Consider the following 23,926-nt stretch of genomic DNA (forward strand, 5'->3'; position numbering starts at 1 on the left):
GTCTTGGCTTCAACAGCTTGGGTAAAACCACTCACAGAAAATGACCAGTCACAAACTTAAGTGATTACAGTATTTCTGCCCATTCACAGCAATACTTCAAAGCACAGTATTATAAATAGTTGGTCTTCTGGTCATATAACCTTCACTGAATAAATGCATAACTGTAGTTTTATATTTAACTTGGATAAACAAAGACTTGACTGAAGTTGTCTTCTGTAAGTGACTTGGGCATGTATTGATTTAGGGAAGTGATTTGCACCTGTCTGGCACTACACAAACAAGAAACGGTAACAAATGTCCTTGTGGTGCCATTCTTTGTGTATAAGGCAGGCATTTCAAAACCCCTTGCTGCATATAATTTCATTTTATCATTGTATTAGGAATAAGGATATATGGTGAGTGAGAAGACATAGCAGTGACTTTTGACTTTTGGGTTTGCAACAGGTCTGAGTAGCTACAGTGCGTTCTTAAAAAGGTATTACAGATTTTCTTAAATGTTGTAGATTCATTGGGGTTGCAGTTTCATGAACAAGGCAAATGGAAAAATAGAACCTGCAGTTCAGTAGTACACCTCAGGATGTCTGTCTAGGCACTTTAATGTACAAACTACTGGCTAATTATAAAATATCCTCATATGACATCCCGGCCAAGGTCTCGCAGCGCAATACATATCTAGTGTTTTGCAAAACTGACGGATATCATTTTTGAAGCCATCATTTCAGTTTTGTGTAACTCCCCAAAGGCTATAATAGATTGACATTTAATATCACAGAAAATGGAAGACAGGTTTTGAAAAATATTAAATATCGGACAGTATTAAAAAATGTTTGCTGAATGTTGCTCCATCCTAAACCCTCTCTCTCTCTCTCTCCCCTCCCTAAGATTAAATTAAAGATGGAAAGATGACCGTTTAAGTTTATGATTTCATTGAAAATGGAATCTCCTTGATTGCGGCAATTCATTAAAGACACAAAATCAAAGGGGAGAAAGAGGAGGAGAGGAGGCCTGAGTTTTTTGTCCAATATGGCTTGGTGACGTAATGAAAAGGCCACTGTTGTCATTAATCTTTAATTGCACAAAAAATACACTTTAATTTAAAACTATACACATCATCAGTGAAATAATTTCAATACAAGTTTAATACAAGGATTTTATATTATCAAACTTATACCTCAAATATACTGGGCCCTCACAACATACTGGATGTATATGGACAGAATTAAGTTCCTGACTGGTTAAAAGTGATCCTTGAAAAAACCCCATCATCAATCAGTTAATTGATGTAGGACAGGGGTGTTTTTTCCTTTCATCACCTCAGAGAAGGATGACTTAAACTGACTTGACATCATTGTTTCGCTTCCATTGCAGAACCTGGGCCAGTGGACCCGCCTCTCATATCTGAAATCCACCCAAAGAGGGCAACCATCACTTGGCAGCACCCGTCTCGGCCCAACGGTCTCATCACTCGCTATAACATCTACCAGAATGGCGAGTTGAAGGCCGTGGTGCCTGGCAATAGCACAGCATACGTAGCAGCTCATTTACACCCCTACACACACTATACAATCCAGGTGGAGGGCTGTACGGCTGTGGGGTGTTCCCTGTCTCCCGAGTCCCATTCCTTCCATACATCACCAGGGCCACCCGAAGACATCTCAGCTCCGCGGCTCTTCTCAGACACGCCCACCTCTGTGCTACTGTCGTGGGAACCTCCCCGACAGCCCAACGGTGAGGTAAGGAACTATACAGTTGAGAGGAGGCTCTGGGGCACCCAACAGGTCTCTACTGTGGTGACCGTACAAGCCCATGAGCCCCTGAGTCATTTGGACAGCTCCGCGGCCTTGAGTCCGTGGACCACCTATGAGTACCGCATCGTGGTGGCCACCCTGAACGGAGGCGTGAACAGCAGCGGCTGGACGGAAGTCACGACGAGACCCTCGAGACCCGCTGGTCTGAAGCAACCTGAGGTGTCCGTTTTGGGACCAGATGCAGTCCAGGTAGGTTTCACTTAGCACCCCATTTAAAAAGTGTGTAAAAGAGAAAAGAAAAGGTGTCTTTCTTCATTCCTCCAATAGTTTGAAACAATACTCCACTGCATAAAACGTACAGCAGGAGCACAGATACAGATGGCTGTGGGATGATGGCAGGGATGGCTCTTCTTCATGTGAGTGGCATTTCAAAAGCCCATCTCTGCCTTCCAAGGGCGTGAATAGCTTGAATTTTTGGACGACTAAAATTGGACGAGTGCCCTTGGAATGTACTGGATTGGGTCAGGTCCTCTTGACTGGGTTAAATCAATCAGACTGGCAATTTTCTGGCTTACTCGGGCTGAGCCACTATGGGGCAGGGAGACAAATCAGCCCCAGCAGATATTCTCTTTCTAAACCATAGGAATCTCGAGGCCAATCTGATCCACCCCATTGTTATGGCAATTTGGTGCTGATTTCCAGGCACACGGCTCAATCGGAAACATTAATTCATATGTGTTCAGTGCGTTTTTGCCTTTTATGAATGCTGTTAAATCCCCAGCAAGCTGTGTGGCATAAGAGCCGCTTTTTCTGTGTTGACAAGACAGCACAGCACCGTGTGTGTGTGGTGGGGTTCCTACTCTTCCCCCAAGTGTTTTTGATGCCCACTCTGATTCTTTAAGACAATAGAGAGCTGCATTCCCCAGGGATTGCACTTCCTGTCCGCTCTGTTTTTCAACACCTATCAATTATGTGATTCAAATGAAACCTTTATTTTTTGTGGATGGGGGAAACATATTTATGTATTTTATCTTTCTGTTGTTGTATTTGTAAGGACATAAAACATGAAATGTATGCATTTTAGGGCTTAGTGACTGAGAGAAGGTCTATAATTTAGATGAGATCGCAGCTCTGTTCTCTGTTCCCTTTGCATAGAACACAGTACATTGTCAGTCCATATAATTTTACATTTTTAATAGAATTTAATTAAATTTTTATATATTTTTACTGGAGCAACTAATAACGACTGCCAGTGCAAAAAGTATAAATCCCTTAAATGTGACCTTGATATGGTAAGAGTCCTGCTTGCGGCAAGTCATTTTAATTCACTGGCCAGCATTTATAACTTAAAATTCATCCCGCTTTGATCAGATTTTTATTAATGGAATTCCATTATAAAGGAACTTGTCTTCCACGGGTTACTTTATTTTTAGGTCTCAATCAATTCTGATTAGAGTTCCACGTCTTCACGTTCAATAATTGGCAGAAGTTTTGCAGTTTCATTACCTTGATTTAAAAAAAAGAAAAACATCTTAGAAGGTGCCAAATACAAGCAAAGCTAATATCCACATTTTTAATAGGCACATAAAGCCCTCCACGAACATCCTAGTTATTCTTGTAATTCAATAGAAACTATACTCCAGAGATCAGGGTAGCTAGCAGTGTTTTGGCTTGTGTACAAGTTTGATGCAAGGGAAATTAATGTAACCAAACAAGAGGGTTTTGCAGCTTAGGAGCCTCTTTGTATAAATACACCCACACACACGTCTCTGTGCAGACCTGTACGCATGCCAAAAATATTGGTGGGAATACTTACAAATCAAAACAAAGGCAACATTACCATAAAACGTCTTTAATTATTCATTTCTTTAACCTACGCTTTCCTTTTCTTTTATCATTTTGATTTGTCAGTTAACCACTGCGTTTATAAATACAACAGCTTCAGATTTACCAGATGTTTAATGCCCTACAACCATTGTAGCCATTCACACGTGTGTAGTGTATCCATAAAGAATAGCTTTAGTAATATATAAAGGGGTGTACTGTTAACTACCGGCTCAGGTTTCCCCTGCAGTGTTCTCTGTTGGCATTGGATCTGAATGTCTGTGTATCTTCTGTTATTGTTTTTTTGTTGTTGTTTTATGAATTTGACGTAATGGTGATGCCAAGCTGACATATCGGTGTGTATTTTCTAAGAGAATGACAAGCAAACGTGGTTACATTCCCCTGAAACTATGAGATGATCCTGTTGTTTGGCGTTTCCTCGTTCAGCAGAGGAGATTATCCAGGATATTGTAAAACCTCTTCAAGTAATTTATTTATTTATTTGTTCTTTTGTTTATTGAATGAATGAAATCTGGGGGAAGAAAAGATTAAAAGAACCATAATTGCCTTTGCAAAATATTGATTCAGGTTCTTGTTTGATAGGAATTTGCATATTTTGGGCCGATATACATTGCAGATATAAATTATCCTTTTTTTCATTCGTTCTTTTGGAATAAAGTAGATTTGCATTTTATTGTCAAAGCTAAGCACTCTTATGTGCAAACTGAGTGCCTTGACTTTTTTAATAACTCTTATAATCCCTAACACATCCTTAAATGCGTGTGTTCTTCTGAATGGCTCATTCTTTTAATCCAACATTTCACATTGTTTTGATGTTTCAAACATCAGAGAAGCCTGAATTTCTGGTCTTCAACACACGTAGATTCAGCATCCCGGTGCTGATTTTGTGCTTATTCAAAAACAAGAGAACAGTCAAGTAGTGGGTGACTCTGTTTCTGAAAGCTTCTGGAAGACCACGGTCCTTTAGGTTGTATGGGTCTTTAAGCCTGGAGACAAGGCTTAGCAGGTTCAATTTACCAAGCACGTGGTTCAACTAGGTAACTTAGAGTTGAGCAGGAACAGAAACCAGCAGACACTGCTGCCCTCTGAAGACCAGGGTTGCCAACCGCTAGTCAATAAGTGACAGTCATACACATCGACAGTCCTTCAGTGCTGCTCAGTATAATAACAGGGTCGTACTGTATGAAGGTGAAACACTAAACAATGCACTAAAAAGGACAATGTCCCCAATGTGTGAAGGCTGTTAACTAAAAGCAGGTTTTATATTTATTATTCTGAAGTAAGAATGGGTATCTGGCACATAAATGATTTCAGTTTTCATTAACTTTAGCAGCTTATAAGCAACCTTACACGTTAAACTCTCTGTCAACCCTGTACCCTTACACACAGGGCCTTTTTCAGTTCATCAGCAGTTGTTGGGTTTTGATTTTTATCCACAATCAAAACAAATATTCTGTTCCCCGTCTGTCAGAGTCTTGTCACTGCAATGTGTGCCATCATTTTCAAAGCTTGTCTAAAAGCATCTAATGCCTTTTATGCAGTCAGAGTGTTGGAAACGGCCCTCTATTGTTGTTGCTGAATCGCCGGGATAAAAAGGTTTCAGACAGCCTCCAGCTGCTGTGAGCCATGCCAGTTTAGCATCGCATTAATAAAGGCATTACGCTTTGGAGAATAGGAAATTGATAACAAGATATTTCCCACATAAGCCACGATTGGGGAGAACCGACATTAATGCACGGGTCGTGTTAACGTTAGAGCCCAGGCCTCAGAATGCACTCGAATATTGTGGCTAATCTCGTCTCGTCATCCTTTTCCAGCAACAAAGGCAAATCATGACAGGGGCCCAGGGTGCGATCGCGATTACAGATGCACGCTGACATCCATGGATTTAAAAGTGATTGTGTCACGGAAAATGTCTGAAATGTCATGGAGAATTATTTTTAACCAAGGGTGGGAGCCCTGAACGGTATTCATGAATTCTTCCCGTTCGATTATATATTGATTATTTGTCTGGACATTTATAAATGATATCCCTATCGCATACCAATGAATTCTAGCTCGTTGTAACAAAGATTGTATGTAAATGATGTATTCAGACGGGGGTGCCAATAATTTTATCTCGACGCCTACAGAGGCCTATGGAGTTGTAGTACAACTCTGTCGTTTCTCTGGTGAATCAGCTGGAATTAATATTATTGGTGTCCAGTTAACTACGGAAAAAATAGAATGAATAAATAAATGCAATGTAATAAACCATGTTGATTCAGCTGAATGAATTAAACATGGGCCCATTTGAAGGCTGCCAACACTCGTATGACTGGCTAACTGAAATGCTGCTGTGTTGACTTTGCAGGTTGTGTGGAGCGCTCCTCTCATTTCCAACGGGGAGATTCTCCGCTATGAGATTCGCCTGCCAGACCCCCGCATTGCCATTACGAACACCTCGCTGTCCAACTACACGGTGACCAATCTGGTCCCTCACACCAACTACTCTGTCACCATCCTCGCTTGCTCTGGGGGCAGTGGTCTCATCGGAGGATGTACTGAGAGCTTGCCCACTTCGGTGACTACATTACCCACAATGCCACAGGGCCTCAGCCCCCTCTCAGTCACTGCTGTTAGTGAGTCCTTTCTTGCCATTTCCTGGCAACCGCCATCAAGACCTAATGGGCCAAATTTGAAGTAGGTCCTTTCCTTTTTTTGGTTGTTTGTTTTGTTCTACTAAAGTAAAATACTCTGCGTGACCCATTTTCACAGCTTGGGATGGAGAGTCTTGACAAGGGAGGGAAGGGGGACGTCTGTAGTAGAGCCACATTCTTGGGAGGGTGCCCTAAAATAGCAAAAAACAACAACATTAAAACAGTGGGCAGTAATTTTCATTATTTACTGGTTTAAATAAAGGATCTCCACAAATGAGTTTCAAAATGTTTAATCCTGCTTGATGATCACAATGAATAGATGAACTTCCTCCCCAGGCCACAGGTGGTGCCCACGTCTTATTGTGGGGGCACTGGAGGAGCACTGGGTTGTGTGAAATCAGGTCCTACGGTCTATATTTTATGAGTCCCAACCCTTACCCTGCATGCCTGAAAACCCTTTCATTTGTATTTCATTGAAACGCAAACCTTAAAGGTCATAATGCTGGCAGGTTTACGACCAATAAACAAACGCAGGGAGGTGAATAACAGAAATCAATAAATAGTCACGAACAGCAAACAGGTCTTCTGCAAATGGGGTTGTCCTTCGATTTTCATTCCCGCTCAAGTTTGAATAACTCTGGGAACCTCAAGAGAATCAATTATTTAGCCTTTTAATTAAAACTGTGAAGCAGGGCGAGGTTTCAGTTAAATGTTTCAGTAATATTAACATGACTGGGAGAGAGAATAGAAAAGGTGCTCAAGAATATACAGCTCTGGAAAAAATTAAGAGACCACTTAACATTGATTTCTGTGGTTTACATTTTTTCCAGAGCTGTAGAACCTGAAATATTCTACTACAGTCGATACAGTACTGAGTTCAGGATTCCCCAAAAATTGACCACAAGGCTGTTGCAATCTTTGTTCTTAAACAAATATTTGAATTATATTAATTTAGTCCTTCAAGTTATTACATAAAAAAGATGAATTAATGGCATTATGAAAAAGCGAACACATCATCAGGCTTGTTAACATTTGCATATGCTGTATTGATATGACAAATTGAAAATGTGAATGTCCTTAGACTATAATTAAAATGTATGTAATCCAGTTACAGAAAATTAACTATTAACCAATAATAATAATAACCCAAAACAATTTCAAATTATAATTCCTTTGAATTGAAAGATTGTGTTTTTTTAAATGTATTTTTTTATTATTTATTTATTTTATATTCTTTTAATCAGCATTACAGAAAGCATGGGGGGGACATTTGTATCATCCAGTACAGGTTATATGGTATTGGATTCCTTTTGTGTGAGCAATATGAATCTCAGCTCATTGAGCAATGCAGTCATTTTCAAGTTACTAGTAATTAATTGGAGCATTTGGGAAATATATATATATACACACACCTCTATAACTTCTCCTGATTACATTTCTGAGGGTGTATGCCATTGCTTCTGTCTGTTTTGCAGCCGATTAAGGCTGTAAATAAAGGTCTGTTTTCAAGAAAGATCATTAAAATTCATGACTGCTTATGTGTGCGGTGTTTATTTAACAGGGCTTATAAACCGTACATTAAGCTGAGCTCTTTTGATTATGGGCAAAATTAGCATTAGTATTGGGGGGATGGGGACACACAAAATAACACACACACAACAAAATGTGGACCGAGCAAAACAGGCGAGGGAAGTAGCAAGAGAATTGTAACAAAAAGGAGCCGTGATAATCCATGTGCGTCTCTCACCCTCAGATATGAACTGCTGAGACGAAAAACCCACCAACCACTGCTCTCCCATCCCCCTGAAGATTTGAATCTGTGGTACAATATTTACGCAGGACCCAAATTGTTTTATGAAGATAAAGGCCTTAGCAGGTGAGATTACAAAAATTAGCTTTAAAACAAACTTTGCCCGTGTGTACAAATCTGTTTTGTGCACTGATGCCATCTTTTAATACTGTTTAAAGATATATTAAGCAAATATTCAAGAATTAAATTGTTTCCTGCTAATCTTCCGCAGCCAATCGGCATTTTTCTGTGATGGCAAAAAAGGGGGGGAAAACTGTTTGTTTCAGGCTTTTGTAGTTTGTGGTTTCTTGCTATTTTTTGTTTTTACTTAGTGGATCTCACAGGGTTCCAGATAAAGTTAAAATGCCTAATTGCAGAAATTATCAAATAATTTCAAAAATTACAGTGTGTTTGTTCTCTCCCCCCCCCCAATAGGTTTACAACATATCAATACAAGCTGCTCGTACATAATGATGTGGGTTATGCCTCTGGGGAGGAGGTCACTGGACGCACTCTGGCTGGCATTCCCATCAGTGGAAGCACCCTGATGGCTCAGACTTTGAACCATACAGCTATAGAAGTGGCCTGGACTCACCCATGTAAGTCTTTTTACCATCTTGTACTATAGTGCTGTATACCTGCACTTTCACTGTCACCCCACATGATCTTGAAATAAACATCATGGGGGGAAGATGCCTGATCCACACTGTGTACCCTTACCTCACCTTTTACAATAGGTCTACTAGAGCAGAGTTGTTTCTGTCAGTTGAACATGTAAGTTCAACATGCAACATGTGTCAGCTGGTGTAGTTTGTAGACCCCAGTATACTCAAACGTTCATCAAGATTAGGATAGGCCTAGATATTTTGTTGATAGCTAGTGTTGGTCTTCAGGCTGTTTTTTGCCCTTTTTTTGCTTTGTTACATTTTGGTTGTTTTACATAGTATTATTTTGAGGTTTGTTTTGTAGGACAATGAAGTGTGCAGCTGATATTACATTATCGTCACAGATACTCTTTTCCAGGGTGACTTACATTTGTACCCATTTATACAGCTGGGTATTTTACTGAAGTACCTTGCTCAAGGGTAACTTGAACCCACCCGGCATTTGAACCCCCAACCTTCCGCTTATGAGTCCAGAGCCCTAACCACGTTTCCACAGTGCTGCCATTAGATATTAGAGTCATATTTTGATCAGGGCTAAAATTAATCTTGGATTTCTGTTAAGAATAGGGTTGAGTTTCTGAAGGGACCCTGCACTGTTGGTGAGGCAGTGACAATGCATGGCATTGAGAATGGCGCCATTTCTCTACATTGCTTTAACTGGTCAGCAGTGGATAATATGTCACTCTCTTCCAGTATTTGCAAAGCTTAAAAATGACGTGCTTATTGTGTGTTCGTAATTGTTCTGAGTGTGACTGTGGTAGCTCTTAACCGTGTTGTCCCTCAGCGCTGCAGGCCCTGCAGGGAGAGGTGGAGCTCTACTCACTCTTCATTAACTCATCCCACTACAACCGCTCCGTCGCGTTTCCCCCTGGCGTGAACTCCACGGTGATTGGGGACCTGCGCCCAAACACACAGTACCAGCTCTCCATCTGGGTCTTCAACGGGGCTCATGCAGTTGACAGCAAGGAGGTCTTCTCTACCACAAGTGATGGAGGTCAGTGTCTGTGTCTGGGAATGGAAAGCATTGATTTTCCTTTCCTTTTTCTTTTTTCTCTTTCTCAGTCAGTCAGGGTTGAGATCAGTCATTCTTCCATAATGACATTTCCTGTTATTAAAAGAAAAAAAGGGATAAAATGTTAGAATGCTTAAGTGCGGCGTGGCGTCAAGTGGCGGATCAATAAAAGGTCCCAAAGAGACCCAAAGGACTTGAGCGCAAGATATTAGCAGTCTGTGCCCCTCTCCGCCCTCACCCCCCTTCTGTCCACGGTGTAGTCTGGACTGAGTTCCCCGTCGATAAATCAAATAATTTTAAAAACTACTAATGTTTTTCTTTGTTAGTTTTTTTTTCCTTGAAGTGATTTGTTCAGTGAAGCAGAGCCCTTTTAAAAAGACTCTGAAACACCGGGCTGCCCCTCAGTCCCCAGAGGTATCCGGCACAGCAATAACCCGTCAGAACAATTCCCTCTGTGTCATCCCCCAAGCAGCAGGAACACGGCCCCTTCCTTACCTTCCTGAGAACGCATGTCCTCACACATCTGTCTGCATCTTCCCTGAACATCACGACTGCAGGTTAAGGAAATACCGTGGAGCATCACATTATTAGCTCTTTCCCTCGTTTCTGGATATCCTCTGGATTTTTTGCATTTGTTCCAGAATTATTAGTTACACATTTGACAGATTAGCTTCCAGACTGTTCCTGAAATTCAGTTTTAAATGTTTAAAATGCAGCTCAACAGCACAATAAATCAGATTATTCAAGTATTACCTGAGATCCAATACATGGTAAAACATGTGAACAAGTATTTAAGGCCTCCATCCCTCCCTTCCCCCATATCTGAAATTTCGCCGCAGTGAAGGACAGATATGACAAAGTTCAGCAGAGTTTCTCAAACCCTCACTCTGTCAGTCTCTACGTTGAGACATTTGTCTTCTGTGGTGCTGTACAGTATTTGCTGAAACTGCTTTAAAATGTTCACCAGTCAGTAAGAACAAGAATGCCAAAATCATCCCCCAGCTAAATTTTGTTTTAAACTTTTCCTCTTATGCACACACTACTCTTCATCCTGAATATACCTCTATTTCATTTCAATTGCATCTGCTGGATGCAGTCTGTGTGCGCAATTCGAAATTATTGCGATTTGCCTCTGTGAATCCACTTTTGGGGTTTTTAAATACCTTAAAATCAATTCCCCCGTAGTCGTCTTTGTTCCAAGATAAAGAAATTCAATTTTTTTATCCTTTTTTTTTTTCTTTCCTCTTTTCTATTTTTGAATGAATGTAACGTCTCTCTCAGTTCTGGGATTAGGATTAGGGGAAGAGTTCAAAATCAAAGGCACTCTTACTGCAAGGGATTAAATGGATTTTCTCTCTTAAAAAGGCAACATAATCTTGAGGTTTTTAAATTTTTGACAGGTCCACAGTGCTTTAAGCTACAATCAATAGTCATTGAGCTGTTTCTGTTTCTCAATTAAGGCACAGATATCTATTAATTGAGAAATTAGTCTCTGTTGTATATAACTAGCATGATATTTTTAATGGATTATTTTTATGCTCACAGTGTGTCATATGTGGACATCTACAATATATGTACCTTGTTAAAGCATTATACCTGTAACATAATGGGACTATATGGTAACTATTGGATCGGATTGTTGAATCACTTTACAATTACTTAAAATATCAAAGTCTTATGTGTGTTTCAACATAATGAAGTTATTTATTTGATTACACTGCATAGTCATTGGGCATAGCCGAGGATTGATTTTGGGACATCTCCAGTCTATGCGAATCCTCGGGAAAGTCAAGCACTATGCTACCAGACCAGTCTCCATATCTCCAAGATGTGTAAATAACACAAGAACTCTTTAGACATACTAGATTAACTTCTTCCCATAATGAATTTCACAACCCAACCCCCGCCCCTCCAAAAGAAATGTAATCATTAAATCATAATTTCTTAGTATGCATCGTTATTGCAGAGCATGGCAATACATAATGAGTCTGAATGTCAGAAGTCCTCGAGGTTTCATACAACGTGTAAAGAATGTTATATCCAAGTCCATTCCTGAATGTCTTCTCTATGATTGTTATGCATTTGACAGCAATTAGGTCTCTTGGTCACAAACCGGTGCAGGTAACGGAAGCCAGTGCTCTGTGACAAGAGTGCCTGTGCGCGCTGTAACTGAGTTTGGCTTTCCCGAAGACACTGAAATGGCTTAAGTGACATTTGCATCACTGCAAGAAACAGCTGGCAACTCGGAAATGTACTTAAACTTCACCAGCTAATCTTATAAGCATAATAAAAATTGCATTAAAAACATTAGAAAATCATTACCTCCTAAATAAAGGTTACGGGTCATTTAACAAAGTGCTTTCAGGGGTAATTTCATTATCTTACAGCCTAAAGGGCAGTACGTTTTAACAACTGTAGCTGAACCTGGAGATTATCTTAAGGTACTTTATAATGTATATGTTAACAGAGTGCTAATTAAAAAGTGAACCATGAGCTTAACATTCTGTGTTTAGCCTTGCGTTCAAAACAGTATAGCGAAAATTAAACCTGTAGATTGCATTCAGATGAGAGCATGCAAGACTGGCTGTTCCGCAGGATGGATGGTACGCCGTAACCGCAGGAAAACATTTGTATATTTCGACCTCTTTAGGACTCGACAACTACCAGGAATAGTTTTTACTAGGCTTGTAAGGATATACAAGAGTGGTTGTATTTATTATGATGATTACTATGATGATTATTCCAATTATTATTATTATTAATGGCGGTGGCATATATTATTTAAAAAGGACATTTCTATTATGTCTAAAGTATTCTCTATTGCCCTACTACAACTTCCAGTCAAAGCGGACTTAGAGCTAGACCAAATCCTGGTCTTTTTCTAGCTAGTATTACAGTTTTTTATGACATGGAAACTGCAGGACATACTAAAATAGCAATTCTTAACATTGACGAGTTTAATGACTGTCCCCTTACAACTGTACCTTTTATTTTTACTGGATCCCAAGTTTCCCAAGCTATGCATTAGTACTATCTACACATCAGATTCAGTCTCTCCATTCTTCCACATTCAATGCTCTGCACCTCTATGCTGTGTCAAGTACTTCTCCCCCCTCCCTCTCTCTGTTTATTTATTTATTTATTTATTTATTTTGCTGGTCCCTGCTGGACAAGACACGACTGGCACGCGCAGTCTGAGGTGTCAAAGTTAAGATGAGCTGTTGATCCCGGGTCCCGTGCGTGAGGAGGGTTGTGTACATTAGAAATCCCCTGGCACTCTTTTCAGAAAGATGGGGGCTGTTAACCCTGGTGGCCTGGCTCAATTACAGTATAGCCTGGTGAAATTCCCCAGTGCTCTGTTGGGAATAATTCAATGTTGGGAAGAGAAGAGCTGAGAACGGAAAGGGTTACAGTGCATCCTTATTTTTATTATTTTGTTCATATAGAGATTATACTGCTACTACTAATTATTATTATTGTTGTTGTTGTTATTATGCAAAACATTTGTAATGCAGTGAAATGTGTTACAAAGTAAAATGAAATATATATGTAAAAAAGTTGTTTTAATATTGTAAGCCCGCGCATTTAAATGTTAAGCTGTCAATAACCTTAGAAAATACAATCTTGGCATTATTTGTATTTATTTTTAGTTCATTGTTGAATGGAAGTCACCTTGCACAAAAATATGTGCCAATTAAAAAAATTAATAAAACCAAAATAAAGTAACACTAAAATTAATAATAATTACAAAATACATGATTTATATTCCCAATGTTTGTCTAAAGACATCTTACAGTGTCTGTTCATCAGCCTTATTTAGTCTCCTATTATATTTCCTCCAAGCAATGAGAAGAGGAATAAAAAAATAAATAAAACAAAGCTTAGGGGAGAAAACGACAGCCTAACAACCCTCTAAAAGATCCAAGGATTAGTGATTTCTTGAAGATATTTTGCCATGAGCTGGGCCATATTCATTTCTAGGATTTTACTGAGTGTATAATGCATTTTGTTGTGGGGGGTCACAGGTCATGTTGTCTGCAGTATGTCAGTAATACGCCTGTACTCAGCAAGGGCACAAGGGCTTCTGTTAGGGTTTCATATGAAGAATGAAGAAGGCAATCTTTTTTTTTTTTTTTTTTTTTTCCGCTTCCCTTCAGTCTTGGGCATATTGTCTACTTCTGTTAATGTGAGATAAGTAAAAGCAGCTAGTGGGGGGAATAAAAGCTGTGACCCCTTTTAAGTGGCAGCGCAGACTTTGGGCCTCGTCGCAGGAGCGCGTTCATCTGCGACAGCTGCAGTTTATTCTGTTTACTCTGCGTTTCCAGAGCCTGAGGGGGTGTTCCCTCCCGAGGTCATTACCCTCAACAGCACAGCTGTGCGTGTCATCTGGACAGCTCCCCTGAACCCGAACGGCGTGGTCACCGAGTACTCCGTGTACGTCAACGACCTGCAGCACCGCACGGAACTGGACTCGCCGGGCTCCTTCGTACTGGGAGGCCTCTTGCCCTTCACTGTTTACAACATCCAGGTCTGACCTTGTGGAGTTTTGTGGGTTGTACTCGACATTGCTGAAGGAATACAATTTACAGATATAACGTGAATACTTTTACGGATATAATGTGAATTATTTTACGGATATAACCTGAATTTTTTTGTTATGACTTAAATGATCTGATATAATGCATCTATGGAAGTTCCTGTGTAATATGTGGTGAACAGTCTCCGCATGATCGTATTTACAGTGCTGTTTTTGGCTCAGGTGGAGGTGTGCACTGTCTACGCGTGTGTGAAGAGCAACGGGACCCAGATCACCACAGTGGAGGATGAGCCCGAGGACATGGCGGCTCCTTACATGCATGTCATCAGCTCAAGGTAAGATCTCGCTGGTGAGCGGCCCTAGAAATGGGTGGAAATTGGGTGGAAATGTCTGAGACTCACTTCATGGATCTTTGGACTGGAAGCATTCTGTCTGTGGATGGAGCATGCGTTGAGTCAGTAATTTTACAATCTTCCTTTCTTTCAATTTCCTTTGAAAACAGTTGTGTTCGTCATCACGTCTCTGTGATTTAATTGAAAAACAGACGTGGATTAACAACACTAATTACGACTTTGAAGGCAGGTGGTGACAGCAGAAATCAATGTCGAAATTAGGCAGCTCTAACAATTATATATATATATATATATATATTTGTACAGTCAGCTAAACACATATTTAGCCTTCAGAAAACTGTTAAGTACTTGAAGTCAGTGGAATCACATACACTATGAGCGATGTGAATACCTTTGACTGCAGTTGTACATCGAGACGTTTTCACATAGAAGAGCAGCGTGTTCTGCGTATATATGCGCTGCGCTGTCAAAAGTGGAACTGTGAATGGAAAAACGTCCGACGTGAAGACAAAGCCCCCGCACTCTAATTTGACATAATCCATACAGTCAGAAAGGAACTCTACTTTTACATTGTCTTTTCCAGCATGTCATATTATCATCTGCTGTACTTATATCCCAATAGAATACTAACTACTGATCGATTGCCCTGACATGTCTGGCCGTGGCCTACATGTGCCCCGAACAGTTCATTTATTTGCCACGGTAGATTTGCTAGAGTGGAATTTAATCAATAGCTAATTCATTAATTCTGGTCCTCTGTTATGTGGTGCCGAGTACAAAACTCACTGCATGGCTTAAGCTTTGATTGAAATATGACAAGTGCTGCAACTGATGGCTTTACTTGGTCCCGTGTAGAATATGAATTCCTGCAATTTTTCTTGGTGAAGGATTAGCTTGAGACAGAAATGACACCTTTGGTGAAATAATACTAATGCATTTGTTATAGGAATGCGCTTTATGAGTAATCATGAGTGATATTTTGTGTTGTAAAGGCGTGCAGTAATCTTCAAATGATTCACTCTCCTTATTTAAAAGGAAACCTTGTCACTTTTCATGAATTCATAATCAGCCGAAAAGATCTTTCAGCTTTAACTCATCAGCAGCCTTCGCAATCAATTAGTCAACTAGTCAGGAATGGAACAGAAGGCTTTAAAAGGTATGGTGAAAAATAATAATTATTTAATAGGGGGAAGTATTAAATCTCCAACCGGGAGGAGGGAGCTATGTAATGCAATTGGGAAAATAAGGAATACAAACACATTTCAGTAAAACAGTAGTAATGATAACAGCTTTAAAAGATTGTGGAATTACTCTGCTAAAGCTCACAGTACGAATAAATCGACTGAAAAACTCTCCCCCTGCAGTTTTCCTTTTTATTTAACCAGCTCGTTCATTCTCTCGTGCAAATCCAATTAGTTTCCAAGTGAAAAGCCGAGAGTACACTCTGTTTTATGGTTAATTACAAAGCATTACATTAAACATTGCTTGTAATTTAGTAACAGGATAATTCATTGAGTGCCCTAAGATATCTTCTCCCAGAGAAACTTGCGTCCTTCCTTTGTACACCCAAAAGTGCCCAAAAATCCTTCCCAGTGTGGCATAGTTACCCATAATACCCCTGTAGCAGCCAACCAAGACCTTCCTCATCCAGGTGTGATTAAGACTCTTTGGCAGGTTAAAATGTAAAAGCTAGGAAAAATGTTGGACATGGCTTCCAATGTGGAGACAATATCAGCTCATGCTAGCAAATGGTGTGTACTTTCTGTTGGACTGACTGACAAGGTAGAAGTGAGATAACCACGGTTTGAGTGACAGAGCAGAACGTCTGGTCTTTTCTCTCCATCTGGCTGTTCCTCGTGTGAGGTGAAAGGCAGGCCATGTTGGGTAATGACTTTGGTTATAGTCAAACATTGTGCAAGGGTGCCATTACCAATTCAAAGAGAGAGGAAATGAACCTTTAAAAAAAACGAGACCACTTGTGTTGTTGCCAGAGGGGCCCAGGAGAAAGTGAAGGCACTACAGTGTGTTTGCAGTGTTCATCCATCCTGTGTTTTGCTATATCTGTGCCTGCAGGTCCCTCCGCGTTGACTGGACGTCCCCCGGCCGCCCCAATGGCATCATCTTGGGCTACGATGTGCACAGACGGACCCAGCGGCCCTGTGAGGAGGCCCTGCCACACCAAGCCGGGCAGCAGTGCCTGTATGTGGAGTGCCTCCGAGACCAGGGGGTTTGCGGGAGCTTGTGCTACCAGCCAGAACATCAGGTACACGGTAGTTTCAGCCGCAGTGCATCCGACCTGCAGGAAGGGAGAGGGGAAATGCTCGGCCCGTACGTGAGTGAGTCACATTGCGTCTGACTGCCGGGACCTGATGTGGATGCAAAAATGAGTTGTGCCGATAGCTAAATAGGGCCCCAGAGGACTCGGAAGCATTGCAACCGAAGATATCAGTCATTACTGAAAACTTCAGGGTAGCATATTCAATAAGGCTGTATTGGTCTAAATGGCTGCTCTCTAACCAAGTTCTCTAACTTTGTGCAAAAAGAAAAAGATATTGAAATATTCTCACTTTTAGTATTCGAGGTTCACAGCATTTTCCTGCTTTAATTTCTCCATTCATTGCAATAGGGATCATGGTCATTTAATAACATGTGAGAGATGTTAATATTCCACACAGAAAAAAAACAACAGCCTTTCTACTAGGGTGTGAAATAAAGATTACAAAGAATGGAAGAGGGGAAGCAATAATAGAGATGCAACATTTTAAATGGATCATTGCCTTGGACAGCAATTGTTTTCCGTGTTGTTGCACTTGATTGGGAAGGGTGTTTTGTACCTCTGTCTTGATTTTCATTTGCTAAACAAATTATTAGGCTTTATCCCATAGTATTGCTATAAGTTTGTTTTAAATACATGATTGGTTAATCGATTCAGCAATTGCGTCCATTTGCATCAGTTTTCCCCTAAATTTCCAATTCAGTAATTCCACTTTTAGTTTATTTTTTGCAAGTGCAAGAGAGAGAAGCTGAGGATATTTGAAGGTGGAGTCAGTAGATGAAAGGTCTCTAATTACGCAGAGGCCTAGAGATACTAGAACGATACAATCCAAGAAAAGAGACAGTTGATTTATTACCTTTTCCCAAAATTGATATATTGGAGGACAGAAGCAAAGAGCATGTATATCGCTGTCTGACACCTAGTTTGTGCAGTGCTGACAGACTTCTGAGTAAGTTAGGAGGCCCTTTGCAATAGACTTTGTCCTGAATAATGTGTTGTGTGGAGTACTTTGTATTGAATTAGAATAGTTAATTTACAAAATACCTATACTACATATAGTTATATTTTTGCATTGTGTTAATTTATTTTTGTGACGGTCGAGATGAAAAAATTCCCTTAAAAATAATCATAGTGTATAATGCTTTAAAGATACCACAACATGCCAACTCAGGGGCAGCATATATCACCACAACTGTGCTTAACAAAGTGCAATAGATGCCAAAAATAAAACCAAAGTCATTTAAATGATAATGCCTGGCTTTAGGCAAAAGGTTAATTTCTCATTTAATTAGTCAACTTTATTGATATGTATGAATCTTCCACGCTCAGGCTAATACATTCCTGTCTCCCTGTTTCATAAAGAGCTTCTCTCCGTGGGTTTTCATGGGTTTTAAATGAATATCTGTCTTAAAATCCCAATTTTATTTAACTAAAAGGTCTGTATAATCTCTAAAAGGTAAGAGGCTCAGGATGCTTTCTTCAAAGGCACAGACCTGCTGAAGTGACTGGCGGCATCCCGGCCTAGATTAATGGATGAGACGTTAAAAGAATGCACCTGGCATAGCAGAAGGAAGCATCCCCATTTCTTAACGGCTGTTATTTATGCATGAAACGCGGTCCGCAATTGTTCTCAGCAAACAGATTAACTTGTCTTCCGCAATTGCTGCAATCCTAATGTTATTGAACGCACGCCAACTTGGCAAGGGAGAGCAGACCAAACGTCCCCAATATTCAACTCAGACAATAATACATGAGGGAGACAAAGACAAAGAACATGACTTACAGAAGGACAAGTGCTTCCCTTGTAATACAAGACCATAAAAAATGGAGACAATTTTAGTGGTAGAAAAACAAATCCTGGCACTCGGGGGTATTCCTCGTGAATTGTTACCTTGCCACTAATTACTCCAAAGCTCAGTGCTCGAAAATTCTCATAGAAGAGAGATTTCGTACACCTACAGCCTCTGCTTTACAGTATGCATGTCTGTGAGAAGTGCAGGTCAGATTGGAGCCATTTTGTTTTAAGAGGATTTGTTGTTCTCCTTTTTTTTGGTTGTGTTTATTTTCTGGAGAGAGTCAACACAAGTATTCAGAATGTTCCCATTTTCCCTTTTGATGTAGTTTCTTTATTTTTCTTCTTTTTTCCCAGAAGGCAGGGAGGTTAACTTACAGTACAGGACAGTCCTGTACGTAGAGGTGGTAGGACTAATGGGACTCCCTCTGTCAACCAGAGAAGACCCTGATCCAAGACTCAGCCCCAACTCTCCAAAACTTGACAACAGAAAACCCATACATTGACAGAATTTACAGAAAATAATAGAAACACAGTTTTGGACATCCACCTTTTGGTGGACAGACACTGCACCATTTTGATGTTTGTCAAAGTCATTATTTTTGGTTTTTCCCTTTAACATATCAATGAATAATACCTCCCCACACATAAGATGGGAAATATCTCCGAGCAATAGTAATAGACAATGTCAGTGGAACTTGCCGACCCCTTGAGAATATCTCCATTACTCTCTGAAAATCCATCCTGTCCTGGGATTCTGCCAAGACAGAGTGCCAACCTGGGCTAAATTTAGCAGTTGTTTTGCCCTGAGAGGAGCGGTTAACACCGCTGTCTCGATTCACAGAAGCACTGAGCTGCATTACGACCTTAAACAAAAGTGTTGAATGGGTTAAGGTGCTGAAATAAACCATAACACTCTCTGTCTTCCCTCAGGTCTGCTGCAGTGGAGCTGTGTACAGCAGTCAGCCTGGATATGAGTGTTGCCAAGACAAATACATCCCGGCTCCTGACTTTCCCACACCGGTGTGCTGTGGTGGCCAGTTTCTCAAGCCCCTGCTGGACTTTCAGTGCTGTAGTGGGTATTATGTCAGGGTTTTGCCAGGTAAGCAAAAATCATTCAAATCAAATTCATAAAAGACCAAATGGGGTCAATAAACAGGGCCAAAGCATACACTCAATGTAAAGAGTTTGTAACTGTATTCAAGTAGTAAGGTGTCCACACTTTTGCATCTCAGATTTTAGCAAGAATTAAAAGATGGTGACCTTCACAGGGGGTGATGGTTCTCCCACATGTTCTCTAACTTTCAAGGGTGGAGTCACTTCTGAAAGCCATGCTGGGATGTCTTTCCAGGTGAGGTATGCTGCCCCAACGCAGGCCAGGCTCGGGTGTCCGTTGGGCTGGGGGACGCCTGCTGTGATGGAAACCCCTACTACTCCTCAGGAAGGCAGATTTGCTGTGCCGAGACCCTCCACGATGGCTTTCACAAGCAGTGCTGCGGGGGACAGCTGGCAAACAGAGACCTGGTCTGCTGCGGCAACGAAGAGCAAGGAGCCGTGCACACGCCAGCACATGGTACCGCCCATTCGATGTGCAAATACATAGGTCTTTAATTGATAGGGCATATCCGGACGTGCAGTGTTGCTGAGGCAGTAGAAAATGAATTGTTCTGGTTCTGTGTATATGTTGCTTTTCATCCGCATTCAGGGCACCATTCAGGCAGGCATGCCCAAAAACTGGAATCCCTCTGAAAATGATTTTCGGCAGATTCGCGGCAGTCTTGAGAACCTGCCTGGATTGTCTTTGTAGTTCATCTGTGGAAGATAAAATGCATTTCAATTGATAAAGCATTCAACGGCAGGTTTGTCATATATGATGCTTCCGGTACAGTCAGTCTACAGCAGCGTATCCGAAGCCTTTAACTCTCACATAAGATCAGAGTGTATCAGGAGTAGTTTGTTTTCCTTTTTGTTTAAAACAATTTTTATTGGGTGGTAATTTACTTATCTGCACTCTTTACATTTACAAACCCATCCATGTTAGCAGTCAATCCATTAGTATGATAAAAAAATATATATATAGGAAAATAATAGTCTGGCAGATTCATACTCCTAAAACGCAGGAGCAGCAATATCCTTGATCAGTGCTGAACAACCAGCACACCTAGTTGTGAGGTGCAAAGTACATCATCAAAGCATCGTGGGTGAAATCGTGCCAGTGCTCTTAAATAACTCCGTCACAGTTAACTTTAGTTTAACCCAAAGTAACGTCTGAAGGTGAATGTTTCGATCTGAAAGCGATCTTCATCAGGACCACATGGCACTCCCTGTGGCTTCACAGCTAAAACTGGCAACTGGGCACAGATGGGACCTGAACCAGCACTGCCCCCGACGTGTGGCTCATCTTACATCTCACACAGTGTGTGGGTTTACAGAGGAGCGCCATGGGGGGACGGTGTGACGAGCAAAAAGGAAATTAACCAGACGGGCAAGTTAGAATGTATCCTGAACACCATGGTTAATATTCCCAGCAGAAAATAGTTTGGTAAAGTTCATTAAAAAACTGAGAAAATAATCAGTCTTCTTTTCCTGGGAGTTTTCCCTGCCATTTACCATACTGCAGCTGTCAAAGCCTTGGAGACATCACACTGTTTTCCCCGCAACATACAGGCATGAGGAAATGATCATACAAAGCAGACTATGGGTTTGTTTCTCATTTAATCTAAATTCTCCTCTGTTGCAAGTCAGTCTTAAGTGTAATTTTTTTTCAGTTAAAAAGCTCCACGTTTCCAATTGCAGCGAAGCCTTGTGTGTGTCCTGCAATGTTTGCTTGTGTGTGTGTGTGTGGTGCTATGTATATATTTAATTTTGTTTGCAAGGTACATCTTATTTAAATGAGTTGATGGAAAATCCCATCCTTCATAATAGACTGCATCCTGGAGAGAGCATATGTTATGATAGATAGTGCCGTTAGCAAAACTAAAGACCATTTGCCTGGTACCCTTACAGGGAGCCGGCAGGATTGTAATCCAGCCGGGCACAGTAGTGGTGCTCTTTAGATTCTGTGCTTTTTATTTCGCTACTTAACCTTGGTGGTACAGTTAAGTTTATCTCAAGGTTTTAATTTTCTTCATCAGGGTATGTGGAAGGACTCAACAGCAGGAAGTGTGGAGTAGAACTGCCCCACGTGTTAGATACTGAAGTTATTTGAAGTGACTGGAGTGTCTCCTTGGATTTTTCTTATTATTTAGACTGAAATATATGAGTCTTACAAGAGTAAACATTCAAATATAGTCTGGTGTGTCACATTTTTCACGATGCAGGAATAGAACTGGACTTTTTGATCTCATTTACTTTTTCAAAATATTTGTTTCTCATTATTTGAATAAATCCGTCTGAGGGATATTCTTGCTTGAGTTCTCCAATTGGATTTAAGATATTGACTAGAACATCTTGTGCGAGAACAATATAGAAAATAATACTGGATTGAATTATTACACTTACAGTGACGTTCAGCTTTATTCCACAGGTTGGCACAAAGTGCAGTGGATTGTACAGAACAGGCTCAGATCTGATCCTGAAAGCCACAAGGAGTGAAAGCATTTTAATAGCAGCTCTCTGGAGGTATTAAGAGCACTGTGTTCAGGTTCTTTTAACACTGTAACACGTGTGTGGGTCCTGTATGACCCTTTACTCTCAACCATGAGTTCACACAGAGAATATAAACACCTTTATACTGGATGCCATCTCGGTTTTTGTGTGGAGTGGTGAAGACTTTAGGTGCTGTTGCTTGTTTGTTAAGTTCACTTTACATAATTGTTTTCATATTTATAATCCCCCTGCTTGGTTTCCAGAAACATTTTCATAACATTTATGTGTGTGCTGGGTAGGCAGGCCTCATAACTCAGCATCCTCAAGTTATAATTGCATTTACATTATAAAAGTAGAGAGTAAAGTATATATAAAATGCTCAAGGTTAAATATGAATATTTGCGCCATTTAAGTGTTAAAAGGTTTTCAGCTGAGAGTGTTATCTTTGCAAGCTAGACCACACTGTGGTGAAAAGAGCTGTGATGATGTTAAAAAAAAAAAAAAAGAAAATGAAAAAAAACTTTATCAAGGACACAGTGACCATTTGCCAAAAATATAGTCCAGATAGTTGAACAGTTTGCTGTTTGCGATGAGCTGGAATTGTTAATGTAGAGCTTTTAATCATTTTTCATATGCCCCTGCATAGTGGTGCCAAAACTCTTTTTGATGTGATAAAATGCAAATGGCAGTGTGGAGTTTGTTCCAAATATTAATAGCAAGTTTTAAGGTAGAATGCAGACAGGACAAGCATAGGAATTCACTTAATTAATGGGAGCCTTTAGTTGGATATCCTTAATGATATGCTTGTAGACTTCCCATGGAATAAAAAAAACAATTTGTGAATTGCCAGTTCAAATTGGGACTGTGATGTGGCAGGGAGCTTGTAAGAGATCGAGTAAACTTAGATGACCACTGCTGGGGTTGAGAGAGGACACTATTTATACTGTGAGACTTGAAGTCTGTGGTTAAATGAGTGTCCATCCTACCTGCTCTCCATCCCCATGGGGAGGAAAAATGTTGTCCCATAACAGGGGATTCAAATATGTAGTTCCATTGAAGTGAGGGATTCAAAGGCCATGGCCCCATTGGAAAAGGTTTGTTTGTTTTATTTACAGCAGACCCATGGTTTACGCCATCCTTTGTTTTATCTTTACTGTCCAGGGCAAGAGATGCTGTGTCTGCCCATTGTTTGTACTGTTTTCAAATGAATCATTCAGGAATCAGGGGGGCAGTTGCAGCCATAACTATGCTAAGTATTGACCAATTATGTTTAGTTTAGTCAGATTCATCAGATTCGTTTTGGTGGCACGCTGAGCATAGGTGTAACTATATCTAAAGCTCGAGTAGTTCAAGGTGGATGTGTAGGCACTGCACTGTGATGAATTGAGTCAAGATTATAAAATGTCCTCAATTAGACCTAAAGTACAAGGATGTGGATGTCATACATTATCAGCCACTGTTTTATGAACCGTCGGGACAAAGACCGCTTATATGCATCTGGAAGTCTCGTGTGCTGGTTTGTAAGACGTTTCAAGTACGTCCGAATGTGGAGTAGCGGTCAGGGCTATGCACTCCTGAGTGGAGGATTGTGGGTTCAATCCCAGGTGGGGGACACTGCTGTTGTACCCTTGAGCAAGGGACTGTACTGAGATTGCTCCAGTAAAAAAACAGCTGTATCAACTG

The 23,926-nt window shown here is 40.5% G+C and overlaps 1 protein-coding gene across 1 annotated transcript in view; it reads left to right on the forward strand.

Moving 5' to 3' along the window:
• ush2a (Usher syndrome 2A (autosomal recessive, mild)) overlaps positions 1 to 23,926 on the forward strand; it is a 243,804-nt gene that overhangs the window by 142,139 nt on the left and 77,739 nt on the right. Inside the window, exons 41-50 of the mRNA XM_066697388.1 lie at positions 1,369 to 1,997; positions 5,947 to 6,275; positions 7,986 to 8,108; positions 8,457 to 8,620; positions 9,471 to 9,680; positions 14,024 to 14,226; positions 14,458 to 14,570; positions 16,662 to 16,851; positions 19,589 to 19,757; positions 20,007 to 20,228. Of these exons, the coding sequence (XP_066553485.1) occupies positions 1,369 to 1,997; positions 5,947 to 6,275; positions 7,986 to 8,108; positions 8,457 to 8,620; positions 9,471 to 9,680; positions 14,024 to 14,226; positions 14,458 to 14,570; positions 16,662 to 16,851; positions 19,589 to 19,757; positions 20,007 to 20,228 (2,352 nt within the window). The remainder of the gene's footprint in view (positions 1 to 1,368; positions 1,998 to 5,946; positions 6,276 to 7,985; positions 8,109 to 8,456; positions 8,621 to 9,470; positions 9,681 to 14,023; positions 14,227 to 14,457; positions 14,571 to 16,661; positions 16,852 to 19,588; positions 19,758 to 20,006; positions 20,229 to 23,926) is intronic.

The sequence above is a fragment of the Amia ocellicauda genome, chromosome 1 (genome assembly GCF_036373705.1).
Source record: "Amia ocellicauda isolate fAmiCal2 chromosome 1, fAmiCal2.hap1, whole genome shotgun sequence".
Lineage (NCBI taxonomy): Eukaryota > Metazoa > Chordata > Actinopteri > Amiiformes > Amiidae > Amia > Amia ocellicauda.